Genomic DNA, 13,755 nt, shown 5'->3' on the forward strand with positions numbered 1-13,755 from the left:
TCAAAACGAAGAACTCATCTCCGCTCAAACTTCATGTCATTTGTGCGGGTAAAAATTGTGATTGGGCGGTCCGGGCGGTGAAGCTAAAGAACACAGATTGTTTTGAAATTAGAAGGTAAAATTTCATGACCTAAAAACTGATTTTATTTGAAATTTCCTAACTTCTCTTCATAGATGAATCAGTCCGTGACAGATCTATCATGAAGTGAATCCAGTCCGTGACACGAGTGGATGCACTTCGTGACAGATCTGTCACGAAATGGATGCACTTTTATTTTTAAAAAAATTTTGATCTTGTGTACGTGTTTATGGTTCAAGATATGATCCAAAGCACACTTGTTCTGTGGAGGACAGACAAAAAGGGCAACCGCAAGCTACTGCAGAGTTGGTTGGAGAGAGGGTGAAACACAAATTTATTGATCCAACTGTACATAGTGGTACCCCAAAGGAGATTCAGAGTTACATGCAAACAGAGGTTGGAGTCAATATTTCATACAGAAAAACATGGAGGGCAAAAGAATGTGCAATATAGTCCTTATATGAGACTGATGATGAGTCATATGCCTCTCTTGCAAAATACAAGTACATGTTAGAGCAAAAGAATCCAGGTTATCTCATCGACCTTAAAACTAATCGTCATAAATATTTCATGTACTTTTTCGTTTCTTTGGCTCCGTTTAGAGAGGGATGGAAGTATTGTCGGCCTGTTGTAATTGTTGATGCAACCTTCTTGACAAACTATCACAAGGGCAGCATGTTTACGGCTTTCGCGATGGACGCGAATGAGCAAATATTCCCGCTTGCCTATGGTATTGGTGAGTCAGAAACTTCCAAATCCTGGTTTTATTTCTTCAACAAACTTAAAGAAGCATTGGGGGAGAGAGATAACATGGTCATCGTATCCGACCGAAACACCGGAATCATTAACACCGCGAAGAAAGTTTTTCCAAGAGCAGAACATGGTTTTTGCGCATACCACGTGAAGAATAACGTCAAGGCAAAATTCAAAAAACTTGGCAAGGAATTCAACTGGAAGTTCTACGGTGCAGCAAAATCGTATACTATATTTGAACATGGTTCTTCTCTTCTTCCTGCAGTTTCTTCAGCTTCTCATCCATCTCTTCTTCCTCTTTTTTTTCTTTTCTTTTTCCGCTTTCTTCTTCGCCATGTCTTCTTCGTACTTCTTGCATTTGGCCGCTTTCTCTTCGGTCGATAATCGGGCATATTTCTCTTGGCGCTTCTTTTCAAACTGCAACGCTCTTCTCCAATCGTAGTACTGATCTAGTTCATCAAGAGCCACTCTATAGCTCTTCACCGCGTCCAAAATCTCCTTTTTGAACTTCCTGTAGTCCTCTTGCATATAGAGGAAACGATCGTGGAGATTTCCAACTGAATTTTCGAGAGAGTCGAGCCGGGACTGTCCATAAGCAAAATAACAAAGTAAGCTGGCTGAGAATGAATCCACTCCGTGACAGATGTGTCACGGACAATGGTTATTTAACTTACAATAGAAACCTAAAATTATGTGACCTCAACTGTCCGTGCTTGTGGTCGTGATGGTTGTTGTGGTGGTGCTTCTGGTTGTGGGGCGTCTTTTTTGGGTTTCTTCTTCGGGTATTTGTCCACCACCGCTAGCGTCGTAGAAGGGGTGGCAACGCTTGAAGAAGTGTCGCCGAGTCCATGAAATTCAACCTATACGTGGGACAAGTTAACAAATGAGTGTGATCAATATTAAGTATGAATTAACCTACAAATTTCTTACCTCATTGAAGTTGATTCATCTCATGGCGGCATCCTAAACAAGTCCGATAGACTTCCACCGACGCATTATTGGCCGAGCTGTGGTGGAGACTCTCTGACAAACCCCCATGTTCGTCAGGAAAGGAAGACACTCGTACGCCCAAACCTGAAACGGCTCGACGAATCCGGGGAGATGGAGCTTCCTTTTATTTTTACCTTGCTCCAATGGCTCACCACCCTTCTCCACAAACTTCCGGACTTCACCGAGAAGGTAGTTTCACACCACGTTGCCCCATGGATGGTGACCGAATGTGTCTGTGTCCTCCACCGCCTTAATGAGCTCTAAGCACGGTATCATGTTCTTCGCGTCGTCCGCCAGGAGGACATTCAAGACGAAGTAAATTTTCAGGTAATTTACCTGAACCTCTGTCGGCCAATCCATGCTCGGCTCCAAGAATTGGTTGACCAGGTTACGACTCAAATACTTCCCCGGGAAGAATTTTTTGAAGAGGCTGTCATCAAAAACAACCCCCTCGAACTTGAATTCCTCGTAGTCATCAACGACTTTGAGGAATGTAATCTCCTGGAAATCTCTCTTCGTGAACTCCCGAACTTGGCCTCCAATCTCAATTAGAAGTCCGTCAGTGGTTTCTCCGTCGAAGCTCCCGGTCCTCAACACCAGGTGGCTTATAATCGCCGATGACCGGACTATTTTGGGTTGCCCCACAAACTACCCAAAACATGATTGGGCGAAGCCAGCTTGAGTTTCGACGCTGCGGCCGAGTAAGAGAGCGAGAAAATTTTCCAATTCCCCGTGGAAGTTAAAGGAAAATCCTTCAACGTTGGCCTCTGGTATACATCGTCTCCACTCCTACACATATGAGTCAATGACATTATTAGTGAAACCATTATGCTTGAGTTCGTGACAGATGTGTCACGGACTCACTCACTTCGTGATAGATGTGTCACGAACTCGCTGACTTCGTGACAGATGTGTCACGGACTGGGTCAGTCCGTGACACATCTGACTTCGCAGTACGTGACACATCTGTCACGAAGTCAGCGAGTTCGAGATACATCTGTCACGAACCATGATCAAAATGAGTTTGTGACACTCACCTTTCGGGAAATAACAGTGGTAGGACTCTCCGAGGCGGCCGTAACGCCCGAGGACCCAGCCTTATTTTTTGTCTATATCAAACACAAAACAAAATCAAATAACCATACATTTCTCTAATTAAGTCACTTAATTTTTATTCTATACCTTCTTTATCTTTGGTGGTGCGACGATGAACGCGTCGTCATCGTCGAAACGCTTGGACGGAGAAATTATTTTCCTTTTCGAAGCCGTCCTAGGACTTCTTTGTACACTTTTTGAGGCCTCCTCGACCTTGGTTTCTTTAGACTTCGTCATTGAAGATAAATCCTAAAACAAATCAAGTCACCAATTTTCAACAACTTCAAGACCAAATACAATCCGAGAACATAAAATGCATCAATAATTCAAGACCAAAAGACTTCAATAATTCAAGGAATAATTCATGCAATAACACAGAAATACACACAAACACACACTCGCCCAAATACACACTCGCCCAAACACTACACAGTGACACAAACACATACAAGTTAATTAACGCAACAAGGCAAACTAGAAAAAGACTCTTAACACAAGTTAATTAATCTCACACACAAACAAACACATACAAAAATTAATCCGGAAACAAATTAAGCCGGCAACAAATTCAGTAATCCCAACAATACCGAAATGGGTCGCCGAAACAAACATGCAACTCAACAATCCGGCGACCCATTTCGGATCAACAATCATACCTAATCTCAACAATCCGGCGACCCAAATCAAACACATACCAAAATATTGGTCGCCAAAATCACAATCATACCTAAATATTGAGCCAAGACCAAACACACACAACAAAGTCATACCTAATCTCAACAATCCGGCGACCTAAATCAAACCCTAACCAAAATGTCGGTCGCCCGCCCAAATCAAAATCAAACCTAAATGTTGAGCCAAGATCAAACACACACACAAACAAAGTCATACCTAAATTTTGGGTTGCGCCTGGGTTGAGTTCGCGTGGGTTGTGCCTGCCCGATCTGTGTTGCGCGTTTTGTTGAGTTCGTGTGGGTTGTGCCTGCGCCCGAGATCTGTGTTGCGTGTGGGTTGAGTTGCGCCTTCGCCGAGAGCTGGGTCGCCAACCGAAGAGAGAGAGAGTGAGGAGGATGGGTTCCGCGTTTTTTCACCGAGAAAGAAAGAGAAAGAGAAAGAGAGGGAGAGATAGAAAGAAATATGTGACCGAGTGAGAAGAAGATGAAGAGAGAGCGAAATCGTGGGTTGGGTTGAGCGAAATCGTGGGTTTGGTTGAGTGAAATCGTGGGTTGGATTGAGCGTGGAGGTTGAGCGACCGAGTGAGAAGAAGAAGATGAAGATGAAGAGGTGTGCGTGCGAAGTTTTGAGAAAAAAAGAGGGAATTGGTTTGTGATGGTTTTTTTCGTTTAAATGAATTTTGAGGGTATAATAGTCTTTACTCATTGGTCTAGGTACTACATTTGTCAAATTTTTGGTTTTGGACTATATTTGATAAGGGACATTCATTTAGTATTATTAGTGTCAATATCCCTTTGCTAATGCGGCAATAGCCAAAGTAGCATCTTTAGTTGCTTTGTAAATCGTGGATACTGTGAACCCCTATGAATATTGCTCAGCTCTTTTCTTAACCATTAAATAGATGAACTAAAATACTTAAATAAAATAATAAAATGAACCATGGTAGGCAACTTTGATGATAGGCAACTTTCAAAGTTGCTCCCCGTTAGAGTGTTTTTTTTTTTTTGGTCAAAAGTTGGTAATAGTGATGTGAATGGATATTTAATACTAAAATTTTGGACATCTTTGTGAATAATTTTTGGATAAATATTTCAAACTTTGAAGATTTATTGACATCTTTGTCAATAAATTTTCTGGATAAATCTTCAACACCCAGAATCTTCAAATGAATTCTCATAATATTCGAAGATTTATTGAAATCCATGTCAATAAACATAAATTGAAAAAATGTCAATAAATTTTCAAATGAATTTCCAAATTCTTCAAATGAAAAAAAAAAATTAAACGGTTTTATGAAAACGAAAGTGAACGTCGTGAGAATTCAACAACTCAACAAAAAAAAAACAGCTACGCACGAGAGAGAGAGAGAGAGAGAGAAGACGAAGAAGAAGAAGAAAATCGTTAAAAAAGTAAATACACAAAATGGATAGTCATACTTTTAGATTAAAATAGACTTCTTGAATTTTGTTCTAAAATTACTGAGAAGGTCATACTTATGGTATAATTCCTTTTGTTTAAGGTGAAGTGTTAAATAGGCGACTCTTAGCATTGGAGTTGCTCTTACCTAAATACATTGTAAAGAATGTCCAACGAACTAGGAGTGTATTTCGGATATTAGGTTAATTGTGATTTTGTATTTTGATAATACCTCATTAGTATTCCAGGAATACCTCATTTTATATTTTATCTCCTATTAATACGTGTTTCAAGTCTGAAAATTATCCTACCTACCTTTTCAAAAACATTCTAATGATACATCCATTTTCATTCTTATTTTGATAATAAATTCTAAAAATACCTCGTTTATATTTTTTTTCTCTTATTTTATACTTGGTTCAAGGTTTTATACTTGGTTCAAGTGATTTTACCATGTTTAAATAAATAAATAAAGATATTAGAGTCAAGAAAAATACGAAAAAAAAACCTTTTGTTATTTTCATATATGCGTTATTTTCATTTTCAAATTAATTTTAATATGATAAACAAGGGCTATTTTTGTCTCCCACCCTAGGCCCCCGATGTAGTCGAGCCGCCTCTGGATATACGCACACCACGTACATAGCGATGGAGAATTTGTAACATGTCACTACTTGTTGATTCGTTGTGGGGTGGACTTGGCTTGATATAGGTGGTGCGAGTTAAGTCCTAAAAAAATCATATAAGTCCGGCTTTGATTATGAGGCTAATGATATGAGTCGCTCATCTTTGGTGTAAAATGTTATCCTCACAAGCTATTTCCATCTTAAACCTTTATAGCATCATTACTTGTGCATTGTCTAAAATTACTGAAATGATTCTCTCACTTAAACGGCGCTCTTCTATTACTCCTATTATGATTGCTAAGATGTTGCGGTTGTGTGGCTTCTCTTTATTCTCCTAAATCCTATGATCATCTTGCTTAAAGTTTTACACCGGCATGAAAATGGCTTTCATTTTGTCTTTTTCTTCTAAAAAATTGTTGACAATATGTCTTCGTAGTGTTCTATAAAGCATACGAATGTCAAGTACTGAATAATGCAACATTCGTATTCTACGACTAAATGATTGGTCAGTATAAATAAAGTATAAATAGTGCACTCAACAAGTTCTCCTAAATAATTCATATGAATCTTGAGTCTCATCGGGATCTCGAGACCCTTTACCTTGGATAAGTTATTGCTGAAAACCAAATTGAAGTTGTGGATAATACAGATATTAAGGGTTCATTTATGAGGGAAATGGTGGTGGAACATAAGGAGATATTTGTTCAAATGGAGGAATGTATTGCGAAGGTAAATTTGATTTGGCCAAATGTTGGAGTCTCATATGTGGAGCTGGAGACTTGGTCGTATTTGATGTTTTTATAATTTGCAAATTTAAACAAACGTAACCAATATTGAGGATAATGGCCAATGGGTTGGGGAGATTCGTGGTCTTATTGGTTTTGAGGGAGGACATTTTTGGTTATATTCGATCTACAAGATCAATCTCAAGAAGAACTTCAACAAGAACAAGAAGAAGACATATTCAAAACTATAAATTATAACTTAAAACTATATATATTATAATTTAAAAGTATATATTAAACTGTACAAGGGTTTGAGAGGATTTAAGAGTTTGAACGGAGTTGAGACATGAATAAAATGAGTTGTGAAGAAAAAGAGTTGAATGATGTATTTATAGAAGAAAATTGATTTGTCTTAAAAATAGTATTATTTTTTTTAATCATTGCATCCCAATGGTCAAAAAATGGTCATTCGTTGTTTTTCTTTTATTTTTAAATTAATAAATTTGAACACCTTAACATTACAATCATGGAAACACATGCCCCCGGGTTTTACCATTACTTCCGGTTGTATTAGGAAACAAGAAGTGCTCGTACAACCACCCACTGAAGCGAAAGTTTCTTATGGGTCATTCTGGCCTCTCGGAACCGGAAATTTTGGTCCCTTCCGGTTTCGACACCAGATTTATACGCATCATACTTAGTAAATAATCCGCAACACCGTTCCCTTTCTTAGGTAAAAAAAGAAATGGAAAAGATACTGAAAACTCGTTGCCGGGTGACTAACCACCTCCGAGCAACCAGATTGGACTAATGTGTCCCCTCAACCAAGCTCATGAGCCTATGTGTAAGCCTCGTAGAACTGCCATAGCTTCCACCAATAGAAGAGGAAGTTGACGAGTATAAAAAGAATTACACTAATTTTTTTTACGTAACTAAAAATCGGTAGATATGTGAAGCAACTTTCGCATTGTACCTGAATTGGTTATCTTTCTTCTTCGTGGTTTCAAATTAATTTTCTCCGTAATTATAGTAAATACTTCTCCATCTCTAAAAAGATGAGGAGAGAATCGGTCAATAAACAAATCTAATCTAATGTCAATAGAGAGAAGCAGACAAATAGATTACTGAAGCTTCCCAGATGGTTTTGGTAAATCAAAACGAAAGGTTGATTATTCAAAGTCTTTTATTATATATTTTTTTTGTCTCCCGGTTTGAACAAGTCACAACTCACCATTTGATCACGGCAAAAACAAGGATTCTAATCTCAACTATGGGCTGTTTGACTCCACTAGTCTTCGGGGAACTGAATCCCCTACTTAGAAGAGCAACAAATACATAAATATTCTCATAGCAATACGCAGTCCAGCCATGTTTCGATTATAAATTTTGAGTTGAAACTCTGAGCACGTTTAAAACATCCCCCGAGAGCTGTGTGGCTGAAAGAAAGAAAATTGAGCAACATCATCGTCGTCATCAGTATCTTTTCCTTTTACCCCGAGACATTTCATCGAACTCGTTATTGTTGTTGTGCCACGCTTGGCTTCCGGGCCGGTAGTTCACCTCCTGATCTTCCATGCTTCTCATCCTCCGATGCGGCGAATGATTCACGGACCGATTATTATTATTATTATTATTATTATTATTATTAGTATTCTTCATCCTTCTGCCGAAATCTCTCTCCACCATATTGTTGTTCCTATCTTGAAACTCTGCATTTTCGTCCTGCTGGCAGAACCTCAGGGGCGGCCTCGAAGGACCCTCCTCCGAATTATTTATGTGAAAGCTCTCATCGCCGCTGCCGTTGAAGGAAGTTCGATACTGACGAACCGGCCCGCGCCTATCGCCGCCGAACCGTCTCTCTCCGCCACCGTCGCCGTAGAAATCGTCTCCTTCGGGTCTCTCTTGCGGGTCCACGAGACCGCTGCTGAACCTCCTGACGATCCTACTCGACGGGCTCCGATTGTGGTCCCGGGCCGAGTCCACGTCTCTCATGTCTTGTCGCCGGACCGCCGCCGCCACGGCTTCTCCGGGAAAGCACCGGCGATCGGGCGATTTCATTCTGTAGAACGGCGGAGATCTCTGGTCGGAGAACCCGTCCGGGGACCTCCTCCTAGGGGAGGAGGACCAAACCCCGGGTGAGCGGGTTCTAGAAGAACCCACGGGCGATTTCGAGCGGATTCGGTGCATGACACGCCTCGGAAAATTCCGATGACTCCCTTGCTGTTGCTGCTGCATGAAATGACCACCGTCCGCGCCGTACGAGGGCGGCGAATGTTGGGGACGAGAGAACACGGGTTCGTCGTCGGAGAATCCCCGGCCGTTTCGCCTCGGCCTGACCAGCTCGGAATCGTCCTCGGTGGGGCTTCTATCATTCGGGCTCATATTCCTCGACACTCGGCGGACCATGTGGGCCCCGCCGGGAGGAGACCTCCTCCTCGGAGGCATCCGGCGGATGAACGACCCTCTGATGTTCATCGGCTTCCTTCCTCCTCCTCGACCTGAGCTAACGAAACCAGAATCTTCGCCGGCGTTGTAAGAGTTGTATTCGAGGTCGGCGTCGGAAATGGAAGAAGAGAATTTGTGCCTCGGGCCACGGTACTCTGTTTGACAATTATAATAATCCGAAGGAAATTCACGGCCGCGAAAGTTGTCAGGTCGATTATAAAACCTACCTCTGCCGCGCGTAAAATTGAACCTAGAGTTCCTAGGTGTCTGCTCATGGTGTCTCTCCCTAGAGAATCTCGGGTTACCTTCAAAGTACATGTCCTCTCTGAAACAAAAAAATTGGTAATTCTGAAAATCAGAATCAAGTGTTGACTAGAAAAGTATATATAGCCATTCCGGAAGATAAAAAAAAATACAAAAAACAAGATCAAGAAAATATTCACCTCCCCCGAGAATGCATTTTATCGCCATGAAGCGGTAGATCCGACAATCTCTCTCTTCCATCTCTAGCCGGTAAATCCCTCCCAGAGTACGTTCGTATCCTGGCAGGGGAAGCTGAACCGGAAGATCTGGGCAAATTTATGATCCGATTACCGTGACTCGCGTTATCAATATGATTCTCTGCTGCGTTATTGACATCCGTAAATGATTCAGACAAAACTACTTCATTCTTTACTGCTACCAGGTGATCTCCGTTCATAGTCAAGCCCGTCCCATATGAGAAAGTAGGTAGAGTTTCTATACCACCATCGGCGAACTGCCTAGAATCTCTCTGTTGATACTCCTCTGCCCCTCTGTTACCCGACTGATCAATCGTACTTTGAAGCACGGCCTTGTGGGCCTCATTCACGAAAGCTCCGTCAAGTGGGTTTTCAACAGTCAATTCTTGCATAAACGGAATTCTATCGGATCCCTTGTCATCGCGTTCATCACCATGAACTGGATTCGAAGATTCGTCAATGTCCTTACCTGTTTCAGCAGCGTACGTTTTAACATCACTCACCTCAACATTCGACGAACTAAGATTAACATCCTCGGCAACTTCCAGAGTTCCTCTATTCAGATCACCATCATTATTATTATCGTTATCATCGTCATTATCACCACGTCCTGGAATCGCTTTTTCACGCGCGGATTCCTCGGCTGCAATTCGTTCCAGTGACTCTCTAACTTCACCGTCTTCGTAATCATCCTCGGTATCTATTTCCATATCAACAGACATATCCACATCACGATTACCATCCGACTCGTTCTCAGAAGCATTAGGCACTTCAATACCAGCTGAAATATTGATCTTGGCAATTTCCGCGAAACCCGCAACATTTCCGCACAAAGGAACAGATGAATCGTTTGGTAATTTTGATATATTGGTAGCACTGTTGTCCTCAGATTTTGCCACATAAGACTTACCATCAACACTTGTCAACGTAGCATCCGAATCCGAAGCAACCTGCTTTTCACTTGTTGCTTGAGCACGAGTCTCTAAACAGCTTCTGTTCGAAAAACTAGGCTGACCAGAGATTTTCGGAAGGTCCTCATCCCTAGCCGCCAACTTGATGGACAAAGAAGGACTAACAATAGGTCGTGGATTTTCCGTCGTTTTACACGTCGCTGCAGCGGACTTAAGTTCGATCTCAGTAGACAAAGAACTCCCAGACGGAGAAGACATCTCTAAAGTTTTCAACAAAAGCGCAGAAGCATGAATGTGTTCAAACTCAGTTCGAAGCGAAGAATTCACAACAGGACAAGCAACCTGTGGTAAAATCGCATCAGTAGACTGTTTATCTGTACCTTGTGCGATATTTTCATTCAAATGGAATGGTTTTCCCTGTTTTGAATTAATCGTTTGTTTTTTACTTTCCGAAACCGGCTCAGGTTTTACGGACTTCTGGGCAAGGGAACGTAAAGATTTGGTAGCTTCAAGACTGCTCGGATCAACAAACTCTCTTTTCACCAATGAAGCTACTGCATTAGAGGTCTCGGATCCTCTAGAATCCAACTTAATGTTCTCCTCAACTGGCTCGGCCTTCACTGAACCGATGTTCACTTTCTTTGAGTTGCCACTTTGCGCAACCCCTCCAACTGACCTATCATTAGGAACAGCGCTCGGTGCGCTCAATTTAATGGCTGGAATGGATGGTTCCGTTCTTTTAACTGGAAGGCACGGACTGAGTCGTAAATGGAGCGAGTCATCGGATTGACGAGCAGACAAATTGGATAATTCAGAGACATTGTTGACATTCTTTACTTCTGTAATCTTGCCCTTGTCCTGAGCAAGGGAAACCGCAGCCAACAATGGCTTTACACCGTGTGTGCGACCAGAAGAAGTTTGACCGAGAGCTATGTCGCTTGAAGGACCGTCCCATGTATCCATCGGAATATTGAGATCCCAATTCGCCCGATCTGCAAAAAGATGAGAACTACCCACATTTGGCCTACCAACAACGTTGGCTTCGCTCTGGTTGCCAAAGATATTGTCTTTACCCAATGATAAATTCAGCAATATTGGTTCCGATGTGTCGGATAAAACCGGGTGAAAATTCTCCTTCGCTATCAATAGTGCTTTAGTCTTCTCTTCCAACTCCGACGTCTTTGCTTCAACCTTCACTTCCACACCTCTCACACCACGCATCTGAGTCCCTCCATCGAGAGCAAGAGGTTTTTCATCTGCCCCCGCTAAATTCAGCTCATTTTTCTCCGGAACAATCTCATTCACGGGATTCCCAGCTTCCACGGGTTTCTCTTCACCGCTCGTTTTATCCAAAGACCCCATCTGAAGAACGGTGGATTCCTTATCGCAAGAGCTCTCTCTGTTTTCTTCAGGTTCGGTACACTTGGTAGCACCAACCAAACCAGAACAATTGGTCGTGGCAACACTCGAATACGAAAGAGTCGATCCCTGGGATGGACTGGATTGGTCTTTGTGGATTGAACCGCTATCAACCGGATTTGGCAATGGCTCTTCTTCTTGCGGCGGCGATGGAGGTCTGATCATCGGGTACCTTCTTTTTTTAATGGGTATACCTGCAGGATAGTCACAGCTAGAGAGTCGAAGATGAAGGGACTTAATCCCAACCTACCAAAAGAAGATCAGAATCAGTAAATCAATACCCTGAAAACACGATACTTCACTAATATAAGTAGTAGATTCGATCAAAAGAATTGCACCTCTTCATTTCCTGATACCGACATGGGTTCAAAGAAGCTACAGCAAGCTGATAATACCGATTATAAATAGTATTTATATGAAGCCACACACCCTCAACCACACTGGTTGCTCTCCTGCACCGCAAACTAAATACAGATCAAACCCTATATCTTTTTTTTTACCCAGAATAATATTGTAAATCTTCATCAAACTCATGCAATTGTTTGTTAATCTTCCACACAAAATTATCGACTACGGTTAATTTGCAAATTGAATGAGCCAAGCAAGTGAAGCAACCAATCCAATAATACTTTTTAAGCAGAAAAAAAAAATACCCAAGAAAAAAAAAATCAGGCTATATATTATGAGAGAGAGAGAGAGGAGATGCGTGTATCAACAAAACCAATTAACGATATTAACCGAGAAATAACGTGAAGATTGAATGAACACATATATTAATTAAATAATCGGAAGCAAACAGATATACTGTTAAAGCATATTTGTTAAGCGCTCCATAGAGAGAGAGAGGGAGATTCCTTATGAATAGTTCAATATTTCATTAAAAATGGAGTCTTCAAAAAAAAAAAAAGAACAGTCAAAGTCAAATTATTACACTCAGAAGAATTAATAGCCGTGAAAATATTCCAGATCCACACAGTTGCACCCTAAAAATCGAAATTACTAGCAAGAGATCGGAGTTTTCGTCGAGCGTAAACATAATTGTATGAAATCAATCAAATACTAGAGTGTTCTTCAAAAAATTGTTTACAAAGCCAGCCAAAAATAAAAAATCAAACAACAAAGACAGTACATAGAACTTACCGATAACAAAGATAATAAAATCTAACGAGAATCGCGTTAACACTTCTGATAAGCACTAGAACTTCGAAAGCGAGTTAAAAAGAAAAAGAGGAATGGAACTCTTGATGGTTGTAGGGTTTTTCTCTTATTCTTATCAGAAACTGTTGTTTCTCTTTCTACCGCACTAAGATATATATGCACACACAAATAGGTTTAAATAATTTAATAAATAAATTAATATATATTAAACGAATATTTAATGAGCAGCTCAGCATCCCACTATCTCATCCTCAGATTCTAGATAACAAATCTCGAAACACAAAATTAAAGGGAAATTGCCATGGACACAAATATACGTCATATTTAGTATATTTACATATATTAATGAAAAAGACAATGACATTTTTAGCCCTGATCACTGATTGCACTGGAACAAAAAAGAAAACTGTTTTATCCTTTTATGATAGTAATTTTTTCAGATGGTATTAAAATAGTCGGAATTGATCACGTGCTTATCATATGACTTTTAAATGAGCACAAAATTGTAATCCGGCAATAAAATTAAACTATAAATAAAAATACAATCAAGCATTGATTTTAAAATGTAAAAACAAAACAAAAAATGTTCTAACGTCGGTGGAGACAGGCTGAGAAAGAGGCAAAAGATCTGCTCAAAGACGTCAGCGGAGATAGGGAGGCTGAGATGTCGAAAGAGAAGATCGATTTCCTTCGGCTCTTGGAGAACGAATTTCTCCAACAAGATCTGGATTTAGGTGTGTTTGTGTTCTACAAGTGAACTTTGCCTTTTTTTTTAAACATCTCGTCGAGAGTCAACCTTGAAACAACAGCACGAACAACAACTGCACAACAAATTCTTATGTATTAACAAAGAACATTACCATCAAATGCATAAGCCCGAATCTTCTCTCTAGGATTCTGCAACTCGTAAACGCATCATCGGTGTTTACCTTCACAATACGGTACTGAATCAAACATCAATTT

The 13,755-nt window shown here is 40.7% G+C and overlaps 1 protein-coding gene across 2 annotated transcripts; it reads right to left on the reverse strand.

Moving 5' to 3' along the window:
- Positions 1–7,518: 7,518 nt before the first annotated feature.
- On the reverse strand, positions 7,519–12,968 carry LOC149379321 (uncharacterized). 2 transcript variants are annotated; one of them, XM_089602631.1, is made up of 4 exons: positions 12,775–12,968; positions 11,973–12,086; positions 9,248–11,880; positions 7,519–9,129 (listed from the first exon to the last, which is right to left on the reverse strand). In XM_089602631.1, the coding sequence occupies exons 2-4, from the start codon at positions 11,994–11,996 to the stop codon at positions 7,833–7,835; spliced, it is 3,954 nt and encodes a 1,317-aa protein (XP_089458757.1). In that variant the 5' UTR covers positions 11,997–12,086; positions 12,775–12,968; the 3' UTR covers positions 7,519–7,832. The 2 variants fall into 2 exon arrangements, with proteins under 2 accessions (XP_089458757.1, XP_089458758.1); XM_089602632.1 differs by having other exon boundaries at positions 11,973–12,098.
- Positions 12,969–13,755: the final 787 nt, after the last annotated feature.

This window comes from Urtica dioica, chromosome 12 (assembly GCF_054948205.1).
Source record: "Urtica dioica subsp. dioica isolate 48M chromosome 12, U.dioica_male_clone48M_v1_H2, whole genome shotgun sequence".
Taxonomy (NCBI): domain Eukaryota; kingdom Viridiplantae; phylum Streptophyta; class Magnoliopsida; order Rosales; family Urticaceae; genus Urtica; species Urtica dioica.

What these genes read in the sequence shown, in the direction of transcription:
- LOC149379321 (XM_089602631.1), bottom strand. Translation starts at nt 11,996, where the DNA reads ATGTCGGTATCAGGAAATGAAGAG. An exon ending in CGGTATCAGGAAATGAAGAG is followed by an intron (nt 11,881 to 11,972) that starts GTGCAATTCTTT and finishes TTCTTTTGGTAG; the next exon opens with GTTGGGATTAAGTCCCTTCA. An exon ending in AAAATGCATTCTCGGGGGAG is followed by an intron (nt 9,130 to 9,247) that starts GTGAATATTTTC and finishes TTTTTGTTTCAG; the next exon opens with AGAGGACATGTACTTTGAAG.